Source organism: Bubalus kerabau, chromosome 7, assembly GCF_029407905.1.
Source record: "Bubalus kerabau isolate K-KA32 ecotype Philippines breed swamp buffalo chromosome 7, PCC_UOA_SB_1v2, whole genome shotgun sequence".
NCBI lineage: Eukaryota > Metazoa > Chordata > Mammalia > Artiodactyla > Bovidae > Bubalus > Bubalus kerabau.
Window position 1 is genome coordinate 120,078,789 of NC_073630.1, and position 18,519 is coordinate 120,097,307.

General features: G+C 52.7%; 1 protein-coding gene across 8 annotated transcripts in view; it reads right to left on the reverse strand.

The window, feature by feature from the left end:
* Positions 1-18,519, reverse strand: part of FAM193A (family with sequence similarity 193 member A) — a 156,042-nt gene that overhangs the window by 24,865 nt on the left and 112,658 nt on the right. For all 8 annotated transcript variants that reach the window (XM_055589259.1, XM_055589261.1, XM_055589257.1 and 5 more), the window contains 6 exons: positions 18,179-18,256; positions 16,670-16,782; positions 16,356-16,598; positions 14,200-14,353; positions 13,893-14,072; positions 8,059-8,310 (listed from right to left, as the gene is read on the reverse strand). In XM_055589259.1, coding sequence (XP_055445234.1) covers positions 8,059-8,310; positions 13,893-14,072; positions 14,200-14,353; positions 16,356-16,598; positions 16,670-16,782; positions 18,179-18,256 — 1,020 coding nt within the window. The remainder of the gene's footprint in view (positions 1-8,058; positions 8,311-13,892; positions 14,073-14,199; positions 14,354-16,355; positions 16,599-16,669; positions 16,783-18,178; positions 18,257-18,519) is intronic.

Below are 18,519 nucleotides of genomic sequence, written 5' to 3' on the forward strand. Positions count from 1 at the left end.
CGCTGGAGCCTGGGCCTGCCGCCCCGCATCTCACTTACACCAGAACACGCCACCCACCCCGGCCCCGCCCCCCCGGGTGTGCATGGGAATACCCCCTGGGACACGGATGTGAGCAGTGAGTGTGCTCAGCTCTGCGGCGGTGGGGAAGGAGAGCACTGGGGAGGACCCCCAGGAGCAGAACCCCAAGGGCCAGGCTGGGCAGAGTGGGGAAGGGCCAGGCCAGAGCACAGGGCTGGCCAGCGTCCAAGCACAAGGGAGAACCCTACGGGCTGAAGGGCCACAGAGAGACACACCCGTGTGCCTTCTATCCCGGGGGGCTGGGGGGGCGCAGAGGGCGGCGGTCTGGTCAGCGAGGTGCAGAAGTGGGCCTGCGGCGCTCTGGGACAGGAGAGGGGTGGAGCAGCGGGACAAGGGTGCCCCCGGGCTGTTAGTACGGGGGTGTGGGGTGGGGGTGGGGTGGGGGGTGTGGTGGAGCGCTGGCGGGCAGAGAGGAGGGGAGGGTCTGTGGCCCCGCTCCTGGGGGCACCGCGTCAGGGACGGAGCTGGGCTGAACTCTCCTCCCGTCCCAGCCTCTGGGCTGCACGGGCTAAGGGGTTCACGGGCCAGCTTGCCCTCTCCTAGCTGTGTGACCTCAGGCAAATTACTCAATCTTTTTGTGCTTTAGTTTTCTCATCTGTCATTTGGAAACACCCGCCTCCAGGGGACGTGGTAAGAGTTAAACCAGACAGTGCACAGAGTATTCAGTGTCGCCTGGCCCGAAGGAAGCGTTTCCTGAGCACTAAGGGGGGGTCTCCCAAGACACAAGCCAGCCCCCCCCAGCCCAGTTCAAGATGCTGCTGCCCTCTCAGGGGCCGGGGCCGGGGTCCTTCCGCTTGGGCAGCTGAGCAGCTTAGCACACCACCGACCCTCAATGGGCTCGGGCAGACGAAGGTGGAGGGTGAGGCGGGAGCAGATTCGGGACTTGACAGCGGAGGAAGCAGGGCAGACCAGACCCCCAGCACCTCGGCTGGAGCCTGACCTGCTGACCTGGCAGGAAGTCTCAGGGGCAAAGGGCAAGGACAAGGAAACTCTCAGCAGGCGGCAGTCTCCACGGAGCAGGGACGGAGCACGAGGCAAGGTCAAAAGGGAGGCCTCAGTGCTGGAGGCCCCGGGACACGCAGAGCCCGCCGGCAGGTGGGACAGACAGCCTGTGCCCATGGTCGGGCCGGCCGGCTCAGGACGCAGACTCACGCTGCACGCCGGCAAGCCCCTCGAGAGCCCGGGGACAGCAAGCGCCGCCGTCTCGCCAAGAGCATCCGCTCAAGGCCTGGACCATGCCACCCACGCCTCTCTGGTTTCTGTTCAGCCATCAGCGCTCTGCCCCGCGTCACCTCTCTGCAGGCCCACCCACAGGCTCCGGGGCCGGGGTCTCCCCTCAGGGCCATTTGTCTACACTGCGTCTACAATTTCTATCAAGGTACGCCATAGCGTTTTGAGTTTTCAAATTTGATCAGGTTTTTGTCTTCTCTTTAGACGATGAGATCTCTGAAAGCAAGGGCTGGGGGTACTGTTTTCCTTTATCTAGCACGCAGCACAGGGCCTGGCACAGCCTGCTGTTCAACAAATGCTGAGTGGAGTAAGGACTGTAACCACGGAGCTGTTACACTGGAGACATAAGCTAGTGACACTGTATGTCTGGTTCAGAAGACCATCTATGCAAAACAGGAGGTCCAGTGGTGGAGACCAAGGGGCACAGGGGTCCGCAGCAACCAAGCTGCACCTGGGTGAAGGCATCTGCACAAGAGGCCTGCCCACGTCCAGGGCTAAGGGCTTCCTTCAGGAAGAGAGGAGGCACCTGTCACCTAGACCATCTGGGGGCCACCACCATAAAAACATGAATGATTTAAAGCACGTGTGGATAACGCTATTATATTACAGCACTGAGTTTAATCTTTATACAAATCCATATGGCTGTAATTCACAGAAGTTCTGATGTGTTCTTTGAGACAAAACTGATTCACAGGAAAGCACAATTCTGCTCTAACTAGAAGCCCAGACACACTAACTGATGACTTCAGCCAAGCACACTTCTGAATTTATGCAGAGTTGTGAGACCCAGCCTGTCCTGAACGGAGCCCGGAGCCCAGGGAGCAGCGAACGGAGCCCTGTGCGGGCGGCAGCTGCTGCCAAGACCCAGCGCCTGAACGTAAGGGCCGCCGGGCGCCCAGCGAGCAGGGGAGAGAGTCACTCCCCACTGGGCTTCTCCTAAAAGGCCCCTCAGTGCTCCTGCCAGAGAGCACCACCTTCTTTTTGCTGTTTCTCAGCTCAGAAGAAGTGAACTCAAATAAATACAGGTCGCAGGTCCCGCCATGACCTGCAAATGGCAATCAATTTATGTCCCTCTTCCCCATGCAGTCTCTTTCTTCCTCAAACTCCAACTGAACTTATACTTGTTTCCACGTGTAACTCTGCGAGCCACGTCCGCAGTGGCTGCACACAAGGAGCCCAGTGAGGGGGTGAGGGGCGTGCACGCCCACAGCCGTGCGGGAGCCCCGTCACCAGGCTCCCTCAATGCACTGAACTCACCGACCGTTTGCAGGTCCCCCCTGTGCTCCTGTGGAGAGCCCGAGACAGCGCTCCACCTGCGCTCCAGCCCCGTCCTAATGGGGCAACTGCTTCTTGACACATCTTCCAGACAGGAAGGACACAGCACTTAAAGCTGGGGGCCTCGAGCACAGCCCGAGGCCAGCGGCAGGGGAGGAGCAGGCGCCGTGGCCGCGGGCTCTTCTCTCTCAGGTGGTGAGTCCTCCCCCGCTCTCCTCGGGTTTTGTCCGTTGAGGGGAGACATGTCCCAGATCCCAGACAAACGGCACAGGACACCTCTGTAACCAGGTGCTGAGCTACAGAGAAAGCAAGGGAAACCGTTCACAGGGAACTGGTAAGAACACAGCAAGAAAAACCGGCCCCAGCGGAGGTGCAGAAGGGACGGGCGCCCTGCGGGCATGCGCACCACGGTGACAGAGACCAGCGGACGGCCCTGCGGTCCCACGGGAGGAAGCAGAGCCAGAGACAAGGGGAGCTGGGGGGTCCGGGGGCCAGCGCACCAGCAGCACCTCCACGTCAGCAAGTGGGGTCCCCTCCCAAGGAAGCACCCCCATTCAGGGTCTGCTGAGCATGTATGACCTCACGATAAAAAGGGTTAGAGCCTCACAGCTTCATCCAAACAGAGTCACTATGTGTGAAACACTCACAGAAAAGAAAGATGAGAGAACAGGTGATCGAGGAACAAGAGAACATGGAAAGTTTCTAACGCTTTTGAAAAATAAAGCTTAGAAATAGGAATTACAAGTACGGTTAAAAACTCAAGGAGTAGATTAGACACAACAGGAAAACCACCAAACTGAAAGAGTGATCCAAAAAGGAGTTCTCAGAACAGAAGACGATCAGGCTGGGAGGGACCACAGGTACGAAAAGCAGGATGAGAAGGTCTGGTCAGAGGTTCAGGAAGAGACAGCAGAGCAGGGGACAAGGAGACCATGAGGCAGGCAGGCAACCCGAAACTTCTCCTGTGTGGGTTCTGACAGGAAATGCGGTCAGCACGCAAGAACAAATTGGTACCGTGAGCAGAGAGACTCTAAGAAAGAGTCAAAAAGAAATGCTAGAAATAAAAAACGTGGAGAGAAAAACCAAGACTCGGCAGACTGAACACAGCCAAGAAGCAAATCAACGAGCCTCAAGATACGACAAGAGAAACTTTTCAAACTGAGATGCGAAGAGAAACAAGAATTTAAACAAACAAAATCCTCCAAAAAAACAGCACCAACAGTGACAAAAAAAGAGAACAGAATGTCCAAGAATTTGGGGCCCTCTCAAAAGATGCTCCACATGGGGCTGGAGTCTGCAGGAGCAGAGCAGACAGGAAGGAGGCCTGGAGGAGCGGCGGCCAAGGACGTCCCAACTCTTGACAGGCACCAGAGCAGGCCAGGAGGCTCAGAGGGCACCAGCAAGACCCCCACGAGACCCCACCCAGGCGCAACACATCCCAGCTGCAGGAAACCAAAGCCAGAATCCTGGAAGCAGCCTGGGGGTGGGCTGAGGGGAAGAAACCCTGTCCTACAGAGCAAGGGACACAGTCACAGAAGACATCTCACTTAAACGGCACAAGCAGGAAGAGAGTGGGGTAACCAGGTTCTAAGTGTTCAAAGGGAAAAAAAAAGAAAAACCACCAACCTAGAATTCTGTATCCAGCGAAATTATCCTTCAAAAGTGAAGGAGAAATAAAGACTTCCTCAGACAAAGAAACACTGAGGGAATGCACCGCCAGCAGACCTGCCCTGCAAGAAATGTTAGAAGATTTTCTTCAGGAAGAAGGAACATAATATAGGTCAGAAACCTGGATCTACATAAAGGAAGAGAGAGCTATGGAAAAGGAATAGACACCAGGAAAATAAAATCTCTTATTTTTCTGTTAATTGATCTTAAAAAAAAAAACTTTGCAGTAATAATAGCAACAATGTACCGCGTGATTAATACTGGATAAATGAAAATGATGACTGCAAGTCACAAGGGACAGGAAGGAGGAACTGGGAACAATCTGTTACAAGCAGCTCAACTGCATACAAAGTGGAGGAGCAGTGTTGGAAGCAGCCCTAGCTTAGTCAGAAGGTGCTTTCTAATACAACTGTTAAAATGGAAAAAGGTGTAATTGATATGCTAAGAGGAAATAAAATGAATCAGAAAATATTCAAGTGAGAGTAGAGAAAGCAGAAAAGGAAGCCTCTGGCAACAAATAGAAAATAGTTACAAACATGGGTATTCATCCAAACACATTAAAAAAAAAATCAAAGTGAACGGAATAAATACACCAATGAAAATGCCGAGATCATCAGAATATATTAAAGAACAAGAAGCTTCCCCCAGCCCCCAAAGCCCCAAGATCCAGCGATGCCTGTCGACAAGACACCTGCTGTGGGCAGCGATGGCAAGCTACCCCAGGCAGTGCTCAGCGAGGTCGCAGGAGCCCCACTACCTGCAGACAGGCCAGACCTCAGAGCGAGGAGCCACTCCCTAGCAACCGAAGGGCCAACCCTCCGAGAACACGTGGGAACCCCCAGCACACAAGCATCTAACAGAAGAGCACCAAACTGCGTGAGGCCAAGCCTGCCAGGCCTGCCGCAGAGCAGGCAGGTCCGCTGTGAGCTGCAGACCTCCACCGCCCTCCCCAGCAAGGGCCTAGGGGCAGCAGGGGCCAGCAAGAACACACCTGGACCCCACACCGCCAGCCAGCCGCTGCCTGCCGCACACAAAACGGCAGACCGTTTGTCCTAAGGAACACAGAGCATCTGCCAAGACGGACCACACCCTGGGCCACAAGGCAACCCCGAAAGACCAGAAACACAGTGTGCATGCTCAGACAGAACGGAACTGAAGCAGAAACCAGCAACAGAAGGATAGCTAGAGAACGCCCAAATATTTGGAAACTAAATTTCCTGTCACTTAGTTTTAATTTTTTTCTTCAGTATTTCATCACTGTATTTACCTCCTGCAACTACTTTTAATTTTTAAGTAACATTACTCAACATACAAATTATAAACATATCAGTGGTAATGAAGACTTCTGAAAATGGAAATAGTCTTCAAGTCTTTCTAATCTCAAGAAAATAAAATTTTAACAGTACCCATTCCAAGCATTTTAGGTACTATTTATCCACAATGGCAAAAGTATGAATTAAAGAATTACAACTAGAGTGACATAGTCTTAAAGGCGACAGCTAACCAGAGCAGAAATTCCTAAAAGCCCTGATGCCGCAGGAAGAGAAGCAGGTCAGCAGAGCCTCAGTGGGCACGGCTGCCCACACTCGGGGCCGCCCCCGCCTGCGTGGGGCAGGCATCTCGCTGAGAAACCTGCTCTGATGGAGCTGAGGACAACCATGTCCTTCCACTACAGCTCAGTCCTCCTCCAGCAGCTCCTGTAGGGCTGGGCACGCTCTGTGCATTTAGGTACAGATGCCGCCACAGCACTCAACTAAGTCAGACTAACTCAAAGAACACACGGCAACTTTGCAAAACCTGGTAAGTGACAACGTGAGACTATGCAAAAAACGTTTTTATACCAGGTACAAACCAAGTATGCTGTCAAATGCATCTCATTTTTCCAAATAAAAATGGAACCCAGCTAGTGTATATTTCAATTGCGTCAGTGAATAATCTTGGCACTAACAGTAAGTGGCTAAAACACAGCCTCACAGCTGCTCCTCTGCAGTTTCTTCGACCCATGAATCTTTCTCATCCACCTACTGGATTACAGTTCAATGGTAACAGACAGACAGACTGCGACCCAGGTGATGCTTCCCCCACTTTATCCTTCTATACACTGCTGGTAACATCCTGAGAAAAGGCCAAAATCCAGGGGAAAACTCAGTTTTAACTAGAGTGGGAATAATAAATTTCACTACTTCACTTGAAGATTTTTAGGAATTAATTCTTGAATAATTTCCACCAGCACGAACATATGAGAGAACATTCTACACCCTCTTCTCCAGGTGGTTCCCTAGGACTAGGAAATGGAGCTCTATTTAGGTAAGAACAAGGAGCAAACAGCTTCCAAACTCATATGCTCACCTGAGGAAAAGGGTGAAGGATTGGGAGGACCATCCAAATAGCCTGGCCTTGAATATAAACATGAATATGCTACTTAGAATGACCCGATTAACAAAGGTGTCATTAAGTGTTTGAACTGAGCAATGAGTCAGAGAGAGAAAGTCACTCAGTCGTGTCTGACTCTTTGCGACCCCATGAACTATATAGAGTCCATGGAATTCTCCAGGCCAGAATACTGGTGTGGGTAGCCTTTCCCTTTGCCAGGGGATCTTTCCAACCCAGGGACAGAACCCAGGTCTCCCACACTGCAGGCGGATTCTTTACCAGCTGAGCCACGAGGGAAGCCCAAGAATACTGGAGTGGGTAGCCTATCCCCTCTCGAGGGGATCTTCCTGATCCAGGCACTGAACTGGCATCTCCTACATTGCAGGTGGATTCTTTACTAACTGAGCTATCGGGGAAGCAACAGTCAACCTAATAAAATTTAAGCCTAAATTTGAGTGGTTACCAAGCACTTATTATCACAGAACATAACAAACTGAGGATGCTCTCTAATAAACCAACAATTATCACCCGGCACCCTCTCCAGCAGACAAACAGCAAACCCCAGTGAGGGGTGATGTGTGGCCTGAGAAAGTCCCTCTCACGCCACATGCTCCCTTTCGAACACTAGAGAATCACTGTCTATGAGTAGAGTCTGGGGAGAGTTCTACTTTTGACTGATTAGAGCTAATAACATTAGCCAGAATAACTGATAAAAAATTAAAATTTATGACCCGAATCAATAAAAGTAAGTTCAAAACAGCTAGTGAGGCAAAGCTATCTACGGTATGAAGAACGAAACAAACCTAACGATCGCACTACAACGTCTAAGGCGCTCAGCACGAGCCTCAGGCTCTGACAGGAGGCGGTGCGTGCCGCCCTTCCCAGCCGTCACCCCTGTCCTGCCAGGCCTGCCCAGCTGCCCCCGGCCCACCACTCACCTGCCGGCGAGCCTCCGCTGCACGGCGCCCAGGGTCCCTCCTTCAAGCTTGTGCCTTTCTACATAACAGTCCTTTAAGAGGACTGTCATTTAAGACCCTGCGGAGCCTGGCCAGTGTTAGAGGATTCACGTTACGTTCAAGCTGTGTTACCCACCACCACCAGGCCCGGAAAAGCTGGAGAACTGGGCTGCTCCCTGGGTGGGCAGAGGCCCTGTGGTCCCCAGCTCAACCCATTACGCCAGTACCACATGAAAATCTCTTCACATCCTGGTCAATTCCCAAGGAACGAACCATGATGTCCACGACTGTTTTTACAAGCGTAAAGGTTCAAAACTCCAGGAGGTTACAATATTACGGTAAAAGGAAACGCTTGCAGACCCTCCCATGAGCGTGGCTGCTGCCCCATACATGTCGTCACTTTACGGGTCTGTCTGTTTAAACACGCTCTCGAGGTCTGAGTGGCGCGTGAGCGCCCGGGCCCTTTCTGCCCACTCACCTTACTGTGTGTGAAGGGGGGCGCTGTGTACAAGGTGGGGTGGATGAGAGGGCGAGGCAGGTGTGGGACGGCGTGCAAGGGCACGTGCCCGTGGATGTGGGGGTACAGGTGCAGCGCAGGGTGCGCGGGCTTCTCGGGGCTCAGAAACTGGTGGCCGGGAGGCAGGGCGCCAGCGGCCATTGCTGAAGGCGTTAATCCAGACGCCTCTTGTTTACAAACATGACATTCACAAGTGTTTGGAGCTTGTTCTGCCTAAAGGGAAAGAAAAAAAAAAAAGAGTATTTAGTAAGTGAGTACTGAGTATTTAGGGAAACAAAGAACGATATGGACTGAATGCGAGTCAGCCACACAGCAAATACAAAGGCAGCGGGGCCCGTCCTGACACCCCGGGTAGACAGGTCCCTCCTTGCGAGCTGAACGAGGGCCCCCAGGACTGGGACTGAAGAGGCCTGGAGAGACAAGGCGTGCGCACCTCACCCCGGCTGGGTGTCTGCCGGGGCGGCAGCCTCACCCGTCTGCATCCCGCGCCTGTTTGAGCAGGGCCGCGGAGACTGCAGGATGGCAGAGTGGAGAGAGGGAGCTGGGACCAAGGACAAGGAGACCACTGGTGCCACGCTCCGCTGGGCTCACACCGCTTAACGGATGGCTACACAGAGGCTCTTCAAAGTGCACCAGAGACGGGACTTCCGGCTAAGGTGGAATGAAGCAGTCGGTGACTCTTCTCCCTCAAAACAAGTGCAAAACTGAACACAATTGTCAAAGGCAATCGTTTTGAGGCTCTGGAAATCAACCAAACGAAAAAAACATATTGAGAAGCGTTTATTCATGCAAACCTGCTAGAACTTCTACTTAAGAACAGAAGGAGTCTAGCTTTCCTGCCCAGGGCTCTTCCTATCCCCAACTCCCCACACCCTTTAAAAACTAACTAAAAACTAAACAAAAATAACATAATTCAAGAATCAATAGCAGAATTAAAAATGGTACACTAAAATTTTGTTTGATATGAAAAAAGGAAGTAGAGACAGAGGTACAAGAACATGAGGCACAGAAACAAGCGGCACAGCGGCAGACGGGAGCACCACCAGCAACTGCGTTAGATGTGAATGGAGCGCTCCAAACAAGAGGCGGAGACCGAGGGGCAGGATACACACGTAAGATCCAGCTCAAAGGCTGGAAGAAAAAGACACAAAGAAGCTAAAATTAAAAGGACAACAATTTATAAAACATACACATAGCAACCTGAAGACAGCTGGAATGGCTATATTAATATTACAGAGAATAGTCTAAGATAAGAAATAACAGCAGGGAGATACTTCACAGTGACAAAAGGGCCCATGTATTAGGGAGGCAGAACAATAATTACATGGATACACATTCCACAACACTGTCCCAAAACGCATGAATCAAAAATTGGCAGATTTGAAAAAGGAAATAGATAATCCAAAAGTTGTAACAGAAGACTTCGATATGTCTCTCTCAGTAATTTTTAGAATTAGATAGAAAATCAGTTAGGATACAGAAGACTTGAATAACGCTATCAATTTGACCGAAGTTTCATTTATAGGACATTTCACCTAAGAGGGGCAGAACACAATTTTCAAGTGCACATCTAGGTTAGATCACATGTTAGGCCATAAAACAAGTCTTAGTAAATTTGGAAGCTCTAAAATCAGTAATCTCAGCCTTAGATTTAACAAGCTAGGAATAGAAAAAATTAACCCCAAGAATATATAAAAAAAATAATGGAGATCAGAACAGAAATCAATGAAGCAAAAAAGAGAAAAATAGAAAAAAAAAAAAACAAAAACTGATTTACAAAAATATAGCCAGAGTGACTGAGAGAGTTAAAAAGTAGTAAATAAAATTACCCAAATCAGGAATTAACATTGCTAGACTCCACAGAACTAAAAAGAGATAATAAACAACCATGAGACATCAAGTTAGACAACTTAGATGAAATGGATAAATTCCTAAAAAGACACAAATCATTAAACTCAATCCAAGAAGAAATAAAAAATCTGAACAGACCTGTATCAAGTAAACGAAATTTTAATTAAAAAGATCAGGTCCACGGGATTTCACTGGTGAATTCCATCAAATATTTAAGAAGTATCAATCTCAGACAAATTCCTTCAGAAAATATAGGCAGAACACACACTCCTCAGCTCATTCTCTGAGGCAAAGACGTCACTGTTGCTGCTGTTGTTCCGTAGCTAAGTCGTGTCTGACTCTTCGTATCTTTTAATTTCATGGCTGCAGTCACCATCTGCAGTGATTTTGGAGCCCAGCAAAATAAAAATCTGTCATTGCTTTCACTTTTTCCCCTTCTATTTGCCATGAAGTGATGGGACTGGATGCTATGATCTTAAGTTTTTTTAATGCTGAGTTTCAAAGACATCATAGACAACAGACCAATATCCTTCATTAACATAGATGTAGAAATCCTAACAAGACATTAGCAAACCAGTCAAGCAACATATATTAAAAAAAAAGACTATATGTCATGACCAGGTGGGATTTATCCCAGGAACACAAGATTGGTTCAAAATTCCTTGATGAGAAACAACTTGGTAACAGAACAAAGGATGAAAGCCACAGGGACATCTCAAGAGATGCAGAACAGGCATCTTACAAACCCAATGAATATTCACGATAAAAATCTCAAAAAAAACCAAAACAAAACTAAGGAGTAGGACAGAGCTTCCTTAGGGACAAAGGACGTCTAAGGAAAACCGACAGCTACCATCGTATTTTGCTGGTTAAAGATTCAACGCTGTCCCCCCTTACGCCTGGCAACAGGCAAAGGTGTCTGCTTGCACCACTTCTATTCAATGCTGTACTAGAGGTTCTAGCTAGCTCAATAAAGCAAGAGTAGGAAATTAAAAGAATCCAGGCTGTAAAGGAAGAAGTCAAACTTGTTCACTCACAGACAACACGATTTTGTATGTATAAAACCCAAAGTAATCTACCAAAAAAACCCCAAAACAAACCCACAAAACCTCAACCACTCTAGGACAAATAAGTTTATTAGCAAAGCTGCAGAATTCAAAATCAATACATAAGAATTGACTGTATTTCTATATATTACCAACAATCAATTGTAAATCGAAACCAGGGACTTCCCTGGTGGTCCGGTGGCTAAGACTTTGTGCTCCCGATGCAGGGGGCCCCCCGAGTTCCAACCCTGGTCAGGGCACTAGATCTCACATGCCGCAACTAAGAGTCCTCACGCCGCAAGGAGGATGGGAAGACCCCGTGTGCCGCCCTAAACCCAGCTCAGCCAAAGAATGAATGTTAAAGAAAGAGAAAGAAACCAAAATTAGAAAATACCTTTACTATACAATCAAAAAACATCTAAAATCTTAATAAACTTAAGAAACAAAGACTAGAAATTTTTAAAAATTACAGAAAGAAATTAAAGATGACCTAAACAAATGGAAAGAAATAGCATGTGCAATGTTCGTAAGTCTGTTTTCCCAAAATTGATCCTCATCATCCCACAAATAGAAGATCAGGTCCAGAGGGTTTTGGTGATGAATTCTATCAAATATTCAAGAATTCAAGGCAACCTCTATTAAAATCCACAGGTCTTTTGTAGAAGGTAACAAGTTGTCCCTAAAATGCACATGGGGGGCGTTCCCTGGCGGCCGAGCGGTGAGGACTCAGCACTTCCACTGCCATGGCCCAGGTTCAATACCTGGTCAGGAACTAAGATCCTATAAGCCATGAGATGTGGCCCCTACCCAAAAACAGAAAAATAAAATGTATATGAAGCGAACACAACATTACAAAACAACTATACTCTAACAAAAATTAATTCTAAAAAACTTAACATTCCAACCCAGGGTTCCCTAGTGGCTCGGCTGGTAAAGAATCTGCCTGCAATGCAGGAGACCTGGGTTCCATCCCTAGACTGGGAAGATTCCCCGGAGAAGGGAACAGCTACCCACTCCAGTATTCTGGACTGTATAGTCCATGAGGTCGCAAAGAGTCGGACACAACTGAACCACTTTCACTTTCCCACCTGGAAAAAAACATATACGGAAATGCAAAGGACTCTGAACAGCTTCAACAATTTTGAAAAAGGCCCAACAAGAGTAAGGCAGATCCTGCCTGATTTCTAAACTTACAATCCAGCGACAGTCGAGCAGAGCACGGGTTTCTGGGTGCGGAGGCCACGGGGCAGGACGCCGGGCATGGTGGCCGTGGGCCCTCAGCCACCAGCTGGTTTGCAACCAGCGACCCTTGCGATGCAGCGGGGAGGGTGGTCTTTCTGACACAGGCGCTGTGCCAGCTGGGTATCAAACGACCCTCGCCGCAGACCACTAGCAAAACTGAGCTGAGTGGACCACAGACCTGAGCAAGAGCTAAAATTACAAACCTTTCACAGCAAAACAGTTTTGTATTAGGCAGAAGTTTTTTGGATATGCCATCAAAAGCATGATTCATAAAAGAAAAAGCTGATAAACTGGAATGCATCAAAATCAGTAACTTTTGCTTTTCAAAAACACTGAAAAAAAAAACAACTAATAAGACGCATCACAGCCCAAAAGAAAATATTTGTGGATCACATACTTGATAAAGGACTTGTTTAAAGAACTCTTAAACCCAAACACTAGATAGAAAAGGAAACAGCCCACACAGCCCTTAAATGTCTATGACAGAAAGCTTAACTTTGCCCATAAAAAGTGAAATAAAAACTGAAACCTCACAGGGCTACCATTTCTCATCTATTAGATTGGCAAGAGTTCAAAACTCTCCCCTGGGACAGCAGGGGAGGCCACCACGCTCTGACTGGGGAAAGCCGCTGCTGGTGACCCTCCTGGGGACAAAACCGCCTACGTGTGAGGCGTCAGACACGTGAGGCCACTCACTGGAGAGTTTACGATGGGAAAGTAAAGGGAGGCAAACACAAGTATCCACCAGCAGACTGAAAACAAAGCACAGCACAACCAGGACCCGTCTCCACAGCAGGACACAGAGGCCAGCAGCAGAGCACGAGGCAGCGAGCTCCACCAAGCTGGCAGGACACGCCGCTGGGCGGGGAAGGGGCAGTGTGTCAGGGTAGGCCTTTCTCGTCAGTAGAGAAGAATGTGTGTACCTGCATAAATCAACGGTGATCACAGGCTGAGAGTGCGCAGGGGCTGGGGGTGATCACGTGCTGGGGGTGCACAGGGGCTGGGGTGAGCAGGCGCTGGGGGGGACCGGGGGCTGGGGGTGAGGAAGGGCCGAGGGTGCGCAGGGGCTGGGGGTGCACAGGGGCTGGGGTGAGCAGGGGCTGGGGATGCACTGGGGCTGGGGGTGATCATGGGCTGGGGGTGCACAGGGGCTGGGGGTAAGGAGGGGCTGGGGGTGATCACAGGCTTGGGGGTGCGCAGGGGCTGGGGGGACCGGGGGCTGGGGTGAGCAGGCACGGGGGGGAACCAGGGGCTGGGGGTGAGGAGGGGCTGGGGGTGATCACGGGCTTGGGGGTGCGCAGGGGCTGGGGTGAGCAGGTCCTGGACCAGGGCGAGGGGACGAAGTGGGGGCCGAGGGCCCAGGGCACACCTTCAGGGCCCCCTCTCCTATAGGCTGCACCACCTACTACAATGGTTTCCTCGGCCTTGGCCCTCACGTGCTCTTCCTTTAGGACCTGCCTGAGCATCTATCATAAGACCAGAGTCTCCAAGAAAAAAGATGACAGTCTGGCAAAGTGGTCTCGGTTCTCACCGGTCTAATCTTCACAAGTTTTTCACAGTAACGTATTTTTGTGTTCAGTAGCACTCACGTCGAGAGAAACCAGACACAGAGAAGACAGCCTGGGCAAAACCAAGTTCAAGGAAATAAAGCCGTACCTGCTGAGCTGGGTAAGACGGGGGTGGACTGTCCACTTTACTTTCCTCTTTCCTGGGGCTCCCGCTCCCCAGAGCCGTGTCCTCCTTCGGGGCTCCCGGGGGTTCCCCACTACTCTCGCCGTCTGCCTCCTCGTCGTCAGCTTCTGAGGAACTGCTGCTGGTACTGCTTACCTGAGGAGACTTTAAAGACAGTCACAAAGATAGTCACTTGTAACTTATGCTTTTTAAACCAGAATAACACAGAACGCTCAAACCCCGGACACCGTCTGGGGTGACTCATCATGTGATGCGGAGGCTGGGCGTGTACCTCGTCCTTCAGGGCCAGGTTCTCCCCGCCGCCGTTCAGCTCTCCATGGACGCCGTTCATGCTGGCCACCACCTCAGCGTCCTCGTAGTTACTCAGGGGGTAAATGTCGGCAAACTTGGCCGACAGCGGGGCGACGTCTTCATCGTCACTGCAACTGAGACACGCAGAGACGTCACCGCGGGGCCGTGGCCGCTGAGGACCGCGCGCTGCCCACCCGGAGAGCCACGCTCGTGCACAGGAGCGCAACACTGGGCCCCACGCATGCATCTCAGCGGCTCCCAGTAACCTGGACCAGGAGGAAAATGCCCGAAGAGGACCGCTTGTTCTGTCCAGAAGAACGGAAAACAAAACTCTGAACGGAGAAACATTAAGGAAACCACCAAATTTCAATAGATCAACTTGAAGCGCCCGGGTGTACAACTGTTCTCTCTCTCTGTCAATTTCAAGCAAATGCTATTTTTTATTGTAATTAAAGGGGTACAGAAACCAACCTTAGGTCTTCATTGTTTGTTTTTATAACCACCAAAATTTCAGAGACAGCCAGCTGAATGAAACATTAAAAGCACTTATGTGACAAAACACTGAATTTTCACCACAAGGCCAGCTGCAGGCAAGTCCATTGCAAAATCATAGTTAGCAGCTTTGGCAAGACATCCAAGTGATAGGCAAATGGAGTATCTACAAAAAAAAAGTAACGTGACTTCAAGGCTGTGAAGACCACTTCAAACGTAAGGCTTTCTGGTGCCTGAGAAGAGCTGGCACGGAGCGCCCAGCTCAGCGAACGTGGCTCAAGGCCTGACAGTAAGCGACGCCCCGTGGGCCTACACCATCATGCCTCCGCATCCACCGTGAGCCTCAACCTTCCGGAAGGAGAAAGCCTAAGAACTGGAGCCCTTTGGGCTTCAGGGCAGATGGTCCAGAACAGCCAGACTCAGCTTCACCGCACTTCCGGGAGAGCTGAGTCCAAGGACCATCGTGCGCAGTCCCCCGGAGCTGCCACGGGCACTGCCCTGCGCGGCACCCACACCACCCCGGGGGAGCCGAGTGAAGCAGCAGACCCATGCGCTGCCTGCAGCGTGGTGACTCCAGACTCAGGCGTCCAGGCAGCCCTGCAGCCCCGCCACGGAAACGCTGCACGTCCATCTCACACTCGGAGCAGCAGCAGGAAAAGGACATGCGTGGCCCAGAGCCAGGGGGGTCTGGGATGGCCGTGTCTGTGGGAAGACACAGACCCCACGGTGCGGGCGGCCAGGTGCCCACAGTGCCTCGCGTGGTCCTGGCTCCGCCCCGCCCGCAGCGTGTGCGCCCACGGCTGGCGTCAGCCACTAAGACCCAGGAGCAGGTGGCACTCTGCCAGCCTGGGCTCTGCCCTGATGACCGGCGCTTGGCTGCAGCCACTCCGTCCTGAGCCGGCTCATGCCTGGCTGTTGACAGCCCTCTCTGCCCTGCACAGGCTCCGAGGGAGCACAGGGCTCAGTGAGAGCAGCCACAGAGCTCAGCGTCCGAGATCAAAGCCACACGGAGAACTGAGGGACTCCAAAGGAGAGCCTCGGGGCCACCACACGAGATCCAGGTCGGGAGGCGAGAATCCCGAGGAACACGGGAAGCAAGGTCGGGGCGACTGTCCCTCCCCCAGGCTCCTGACCCACACGGGCGCCATGACACGCGGAGGGTATGTTTAATCTCTTAAATAAACACCCACCAAGGGAACGGCCCATCCAGGAGTCGGATGGGGCCTGCTTCCCACCCTGTGAACTGGTGACCCCTTGCTCGCACAAAAACGTCTGGCGGTTGATGTGGGAACACGGGCAGAACCTCTCAGTCGCTTGCTAAAGTGACCATCCGAGCTCTCAGCAGGACACGGAGCAAGCGTGGACGCCAGCTGAAGACGAGGAGGATGGGCGCAGGCCAGGCCAGCATTGGAGGTGCTCCCAGCAGACCGGTGCGCCTGCCTCACTGCACCCGGCAGCTCACGAAACAGGGTCCATGCTTGGGCTTACTGCGTCCATGTGTTAAAAGCGATTTTAAAAAATGAAGGGTCCTTTTTCTTGAAAAGCACCCTTAACACTGCCCATACTTCTGCAGACATCACTGGGTCTACACCTTGGAATCGGATGAGTTGTCATGAGAAACCTGCTGACAAAGTCACGACTTACAACGTTGGTGCAGAGCCATTGTCGGTGAGGATGAGTCTGGGATGTTGCTGAACGGTGATGGGAGAGCTGGACGCCGACCCTGAGCTGGCTGACGACGCGCCGGGCGGCCGCATCTCGGACAGGCAGTCGGGAGCTGCGTCCACCGGAAGGGGCAGCTGGTGAATGTGGATGTCGCCCGCGGCCGGGGGGTCCACGATGCCGCAGGTGAGGATGTGGGAGAGGCTGCAGTCGTCACAAGCACACCTGCGGGGCGTGAGGCGGTCAGCGCAGGGCCAGCGGGCCGGGCAGCGCCCAGGGGTCCTGCACGTGCTCACCTCCGCCGGTAGTTGCAGTTGGGGCAGTCGGGCACGCTCAGCCGCGACGACAGCACGTGCCGCATGGTGTCCGTGAAGCTGTTCTCGCCAGCGACGGCTTTCTTTTTCGTGAACTGGAGGAAATCATGAGCCAACAGGTTAATTTTGCAAGACCTGTCTCATGACACGGCTGTATTTTTCGGTGATTCTGATGCTGTGCACGTCCCACTCAGAGACCTGCTGCCTGCAGCTTCCTCAGGAGGGCCAGGGCTGGGAAGGGGGGCAGACGAGCAGTGTGCTGCGCAGGCAGGGAGAGGCCCGGACAGAGGTTAGGGGGCTGAGTCCACCAGGTGCCTCAGGAGCACACACCCCGTGACGCCCTCATGGGGGACACCCAGCCCTTGCCCTGGCCCTCCCGTGGGCTGGGGACTCGCAGCCCCCAGGAGATAATCACTGCCCCCAGGAGCTTAGATTCTGGATGAAGAGACAGGTGAGAAACCAAACTTCAGGGGAAACCACGAGGCACGGGAGCTCAGCAGCCCTGCCGGGGAGGTGGGGAGGCCGCCGGGGTGCGCCAGGCCTGAGCACGGTGCAGGAGGCAGCGTGGACGCCGCTGTCCGGGCACGGGCTGCCCAGGCCAGCAGGAGCGCCGAGCGCCGCCCTGAGCCCCCGGGCCCACGCACACAGAGCGGCCGCAGCCCGAGCCCACAGGCTACGCAGACACTGTCCACACGGGGCAGGATGGCAGCTGGCCGGGCAGCACCCGTGGTGCCGGCAGGGGGAGCAAGGCCGCTGCAGAGCAGAGCGCACCAGCCGTGCCTAGAGAAGCGGTGGGCCGGGGGCACCGAGGGGCAGCGCCTCACCTCCCGCCAGGGCAGGCGCGCCTCTGCGTTTCAGCAAAGGGCCACGGACCAGCTCGGGCACAGGCACGGGTGGCGCCCGTCTGACGCAGGCCACACGCTGAGCGCGGGCTGCAGGTGCCCTGTCTACCCGCACTGCCCAGAAGGGACCAAGGGCGGGAGGGGAGCAGAGGCCGAGGGCTCTCACTGCGAGAGCAGCCAGCAGACATCGGCGCAGGCACCGGGGCAAGCAGGCAAGTCTCCCGGTGACGTAATGCCCCAAGACCAGCATGCCGGGCCGGGGAGTGCCGCCAAGGTGGCGGGCAGGGCGGGGAGAGCCTGAGGCAGGAAGGGGTGAGCCGGGTGGGTAGCAGCCGCGAGACAGCACAACCCCGGCACACGAGGAATGGACCCGGCCTGGCCCTGGGGCCTCACTGTGCGTCGCCCCTGGAAGGGAATCCGGAGACACAGCACCAACCCAGGAGGAGCCTGTGGGGACACGGGGAGGCTGTGGGCCGGGAGAGCCACTCCATAAACGCTGTGTTCCTGGAGGAGTACAGAGACGAGGAAGCGGAAAGGAGAACCAGCCTGCAAACAGGTCTGCCGAGCAAGACGTGCAAGGTGGGCTCCGCAGCCCTTTGCTCTGTGGCGAACAGCTTCACTCCGACAACGCCCTCCCACCCACACGCACCTGCTCTTCGATGAACCGCCTCTGCTTAAAGAGCTCCCAGTCCTCCGTCAGCATGCGCTGCTTGGTCTTCATCGTCATCTAGGTGAAATGCACGGGGGATGCAAAAACAGAAAGTCTTAGTACCAGCAAGAGCTACCAGGACACTTTCGAGGGAAGACTTTTTAAATGATGCAAGAGACCACGTGTGGAGACAGAAGAAGCTCCAACTACAGAAAGGTCACCGGACTCTCCACCTCAGCAGCTCACACTGACTCACTCAAAATCATCACAGTTTTCGTGCACGAAAAACAGAGATGAATTCACACCAAAAAGAGAAACTGAGAGATCAGAGATGGGCCCGC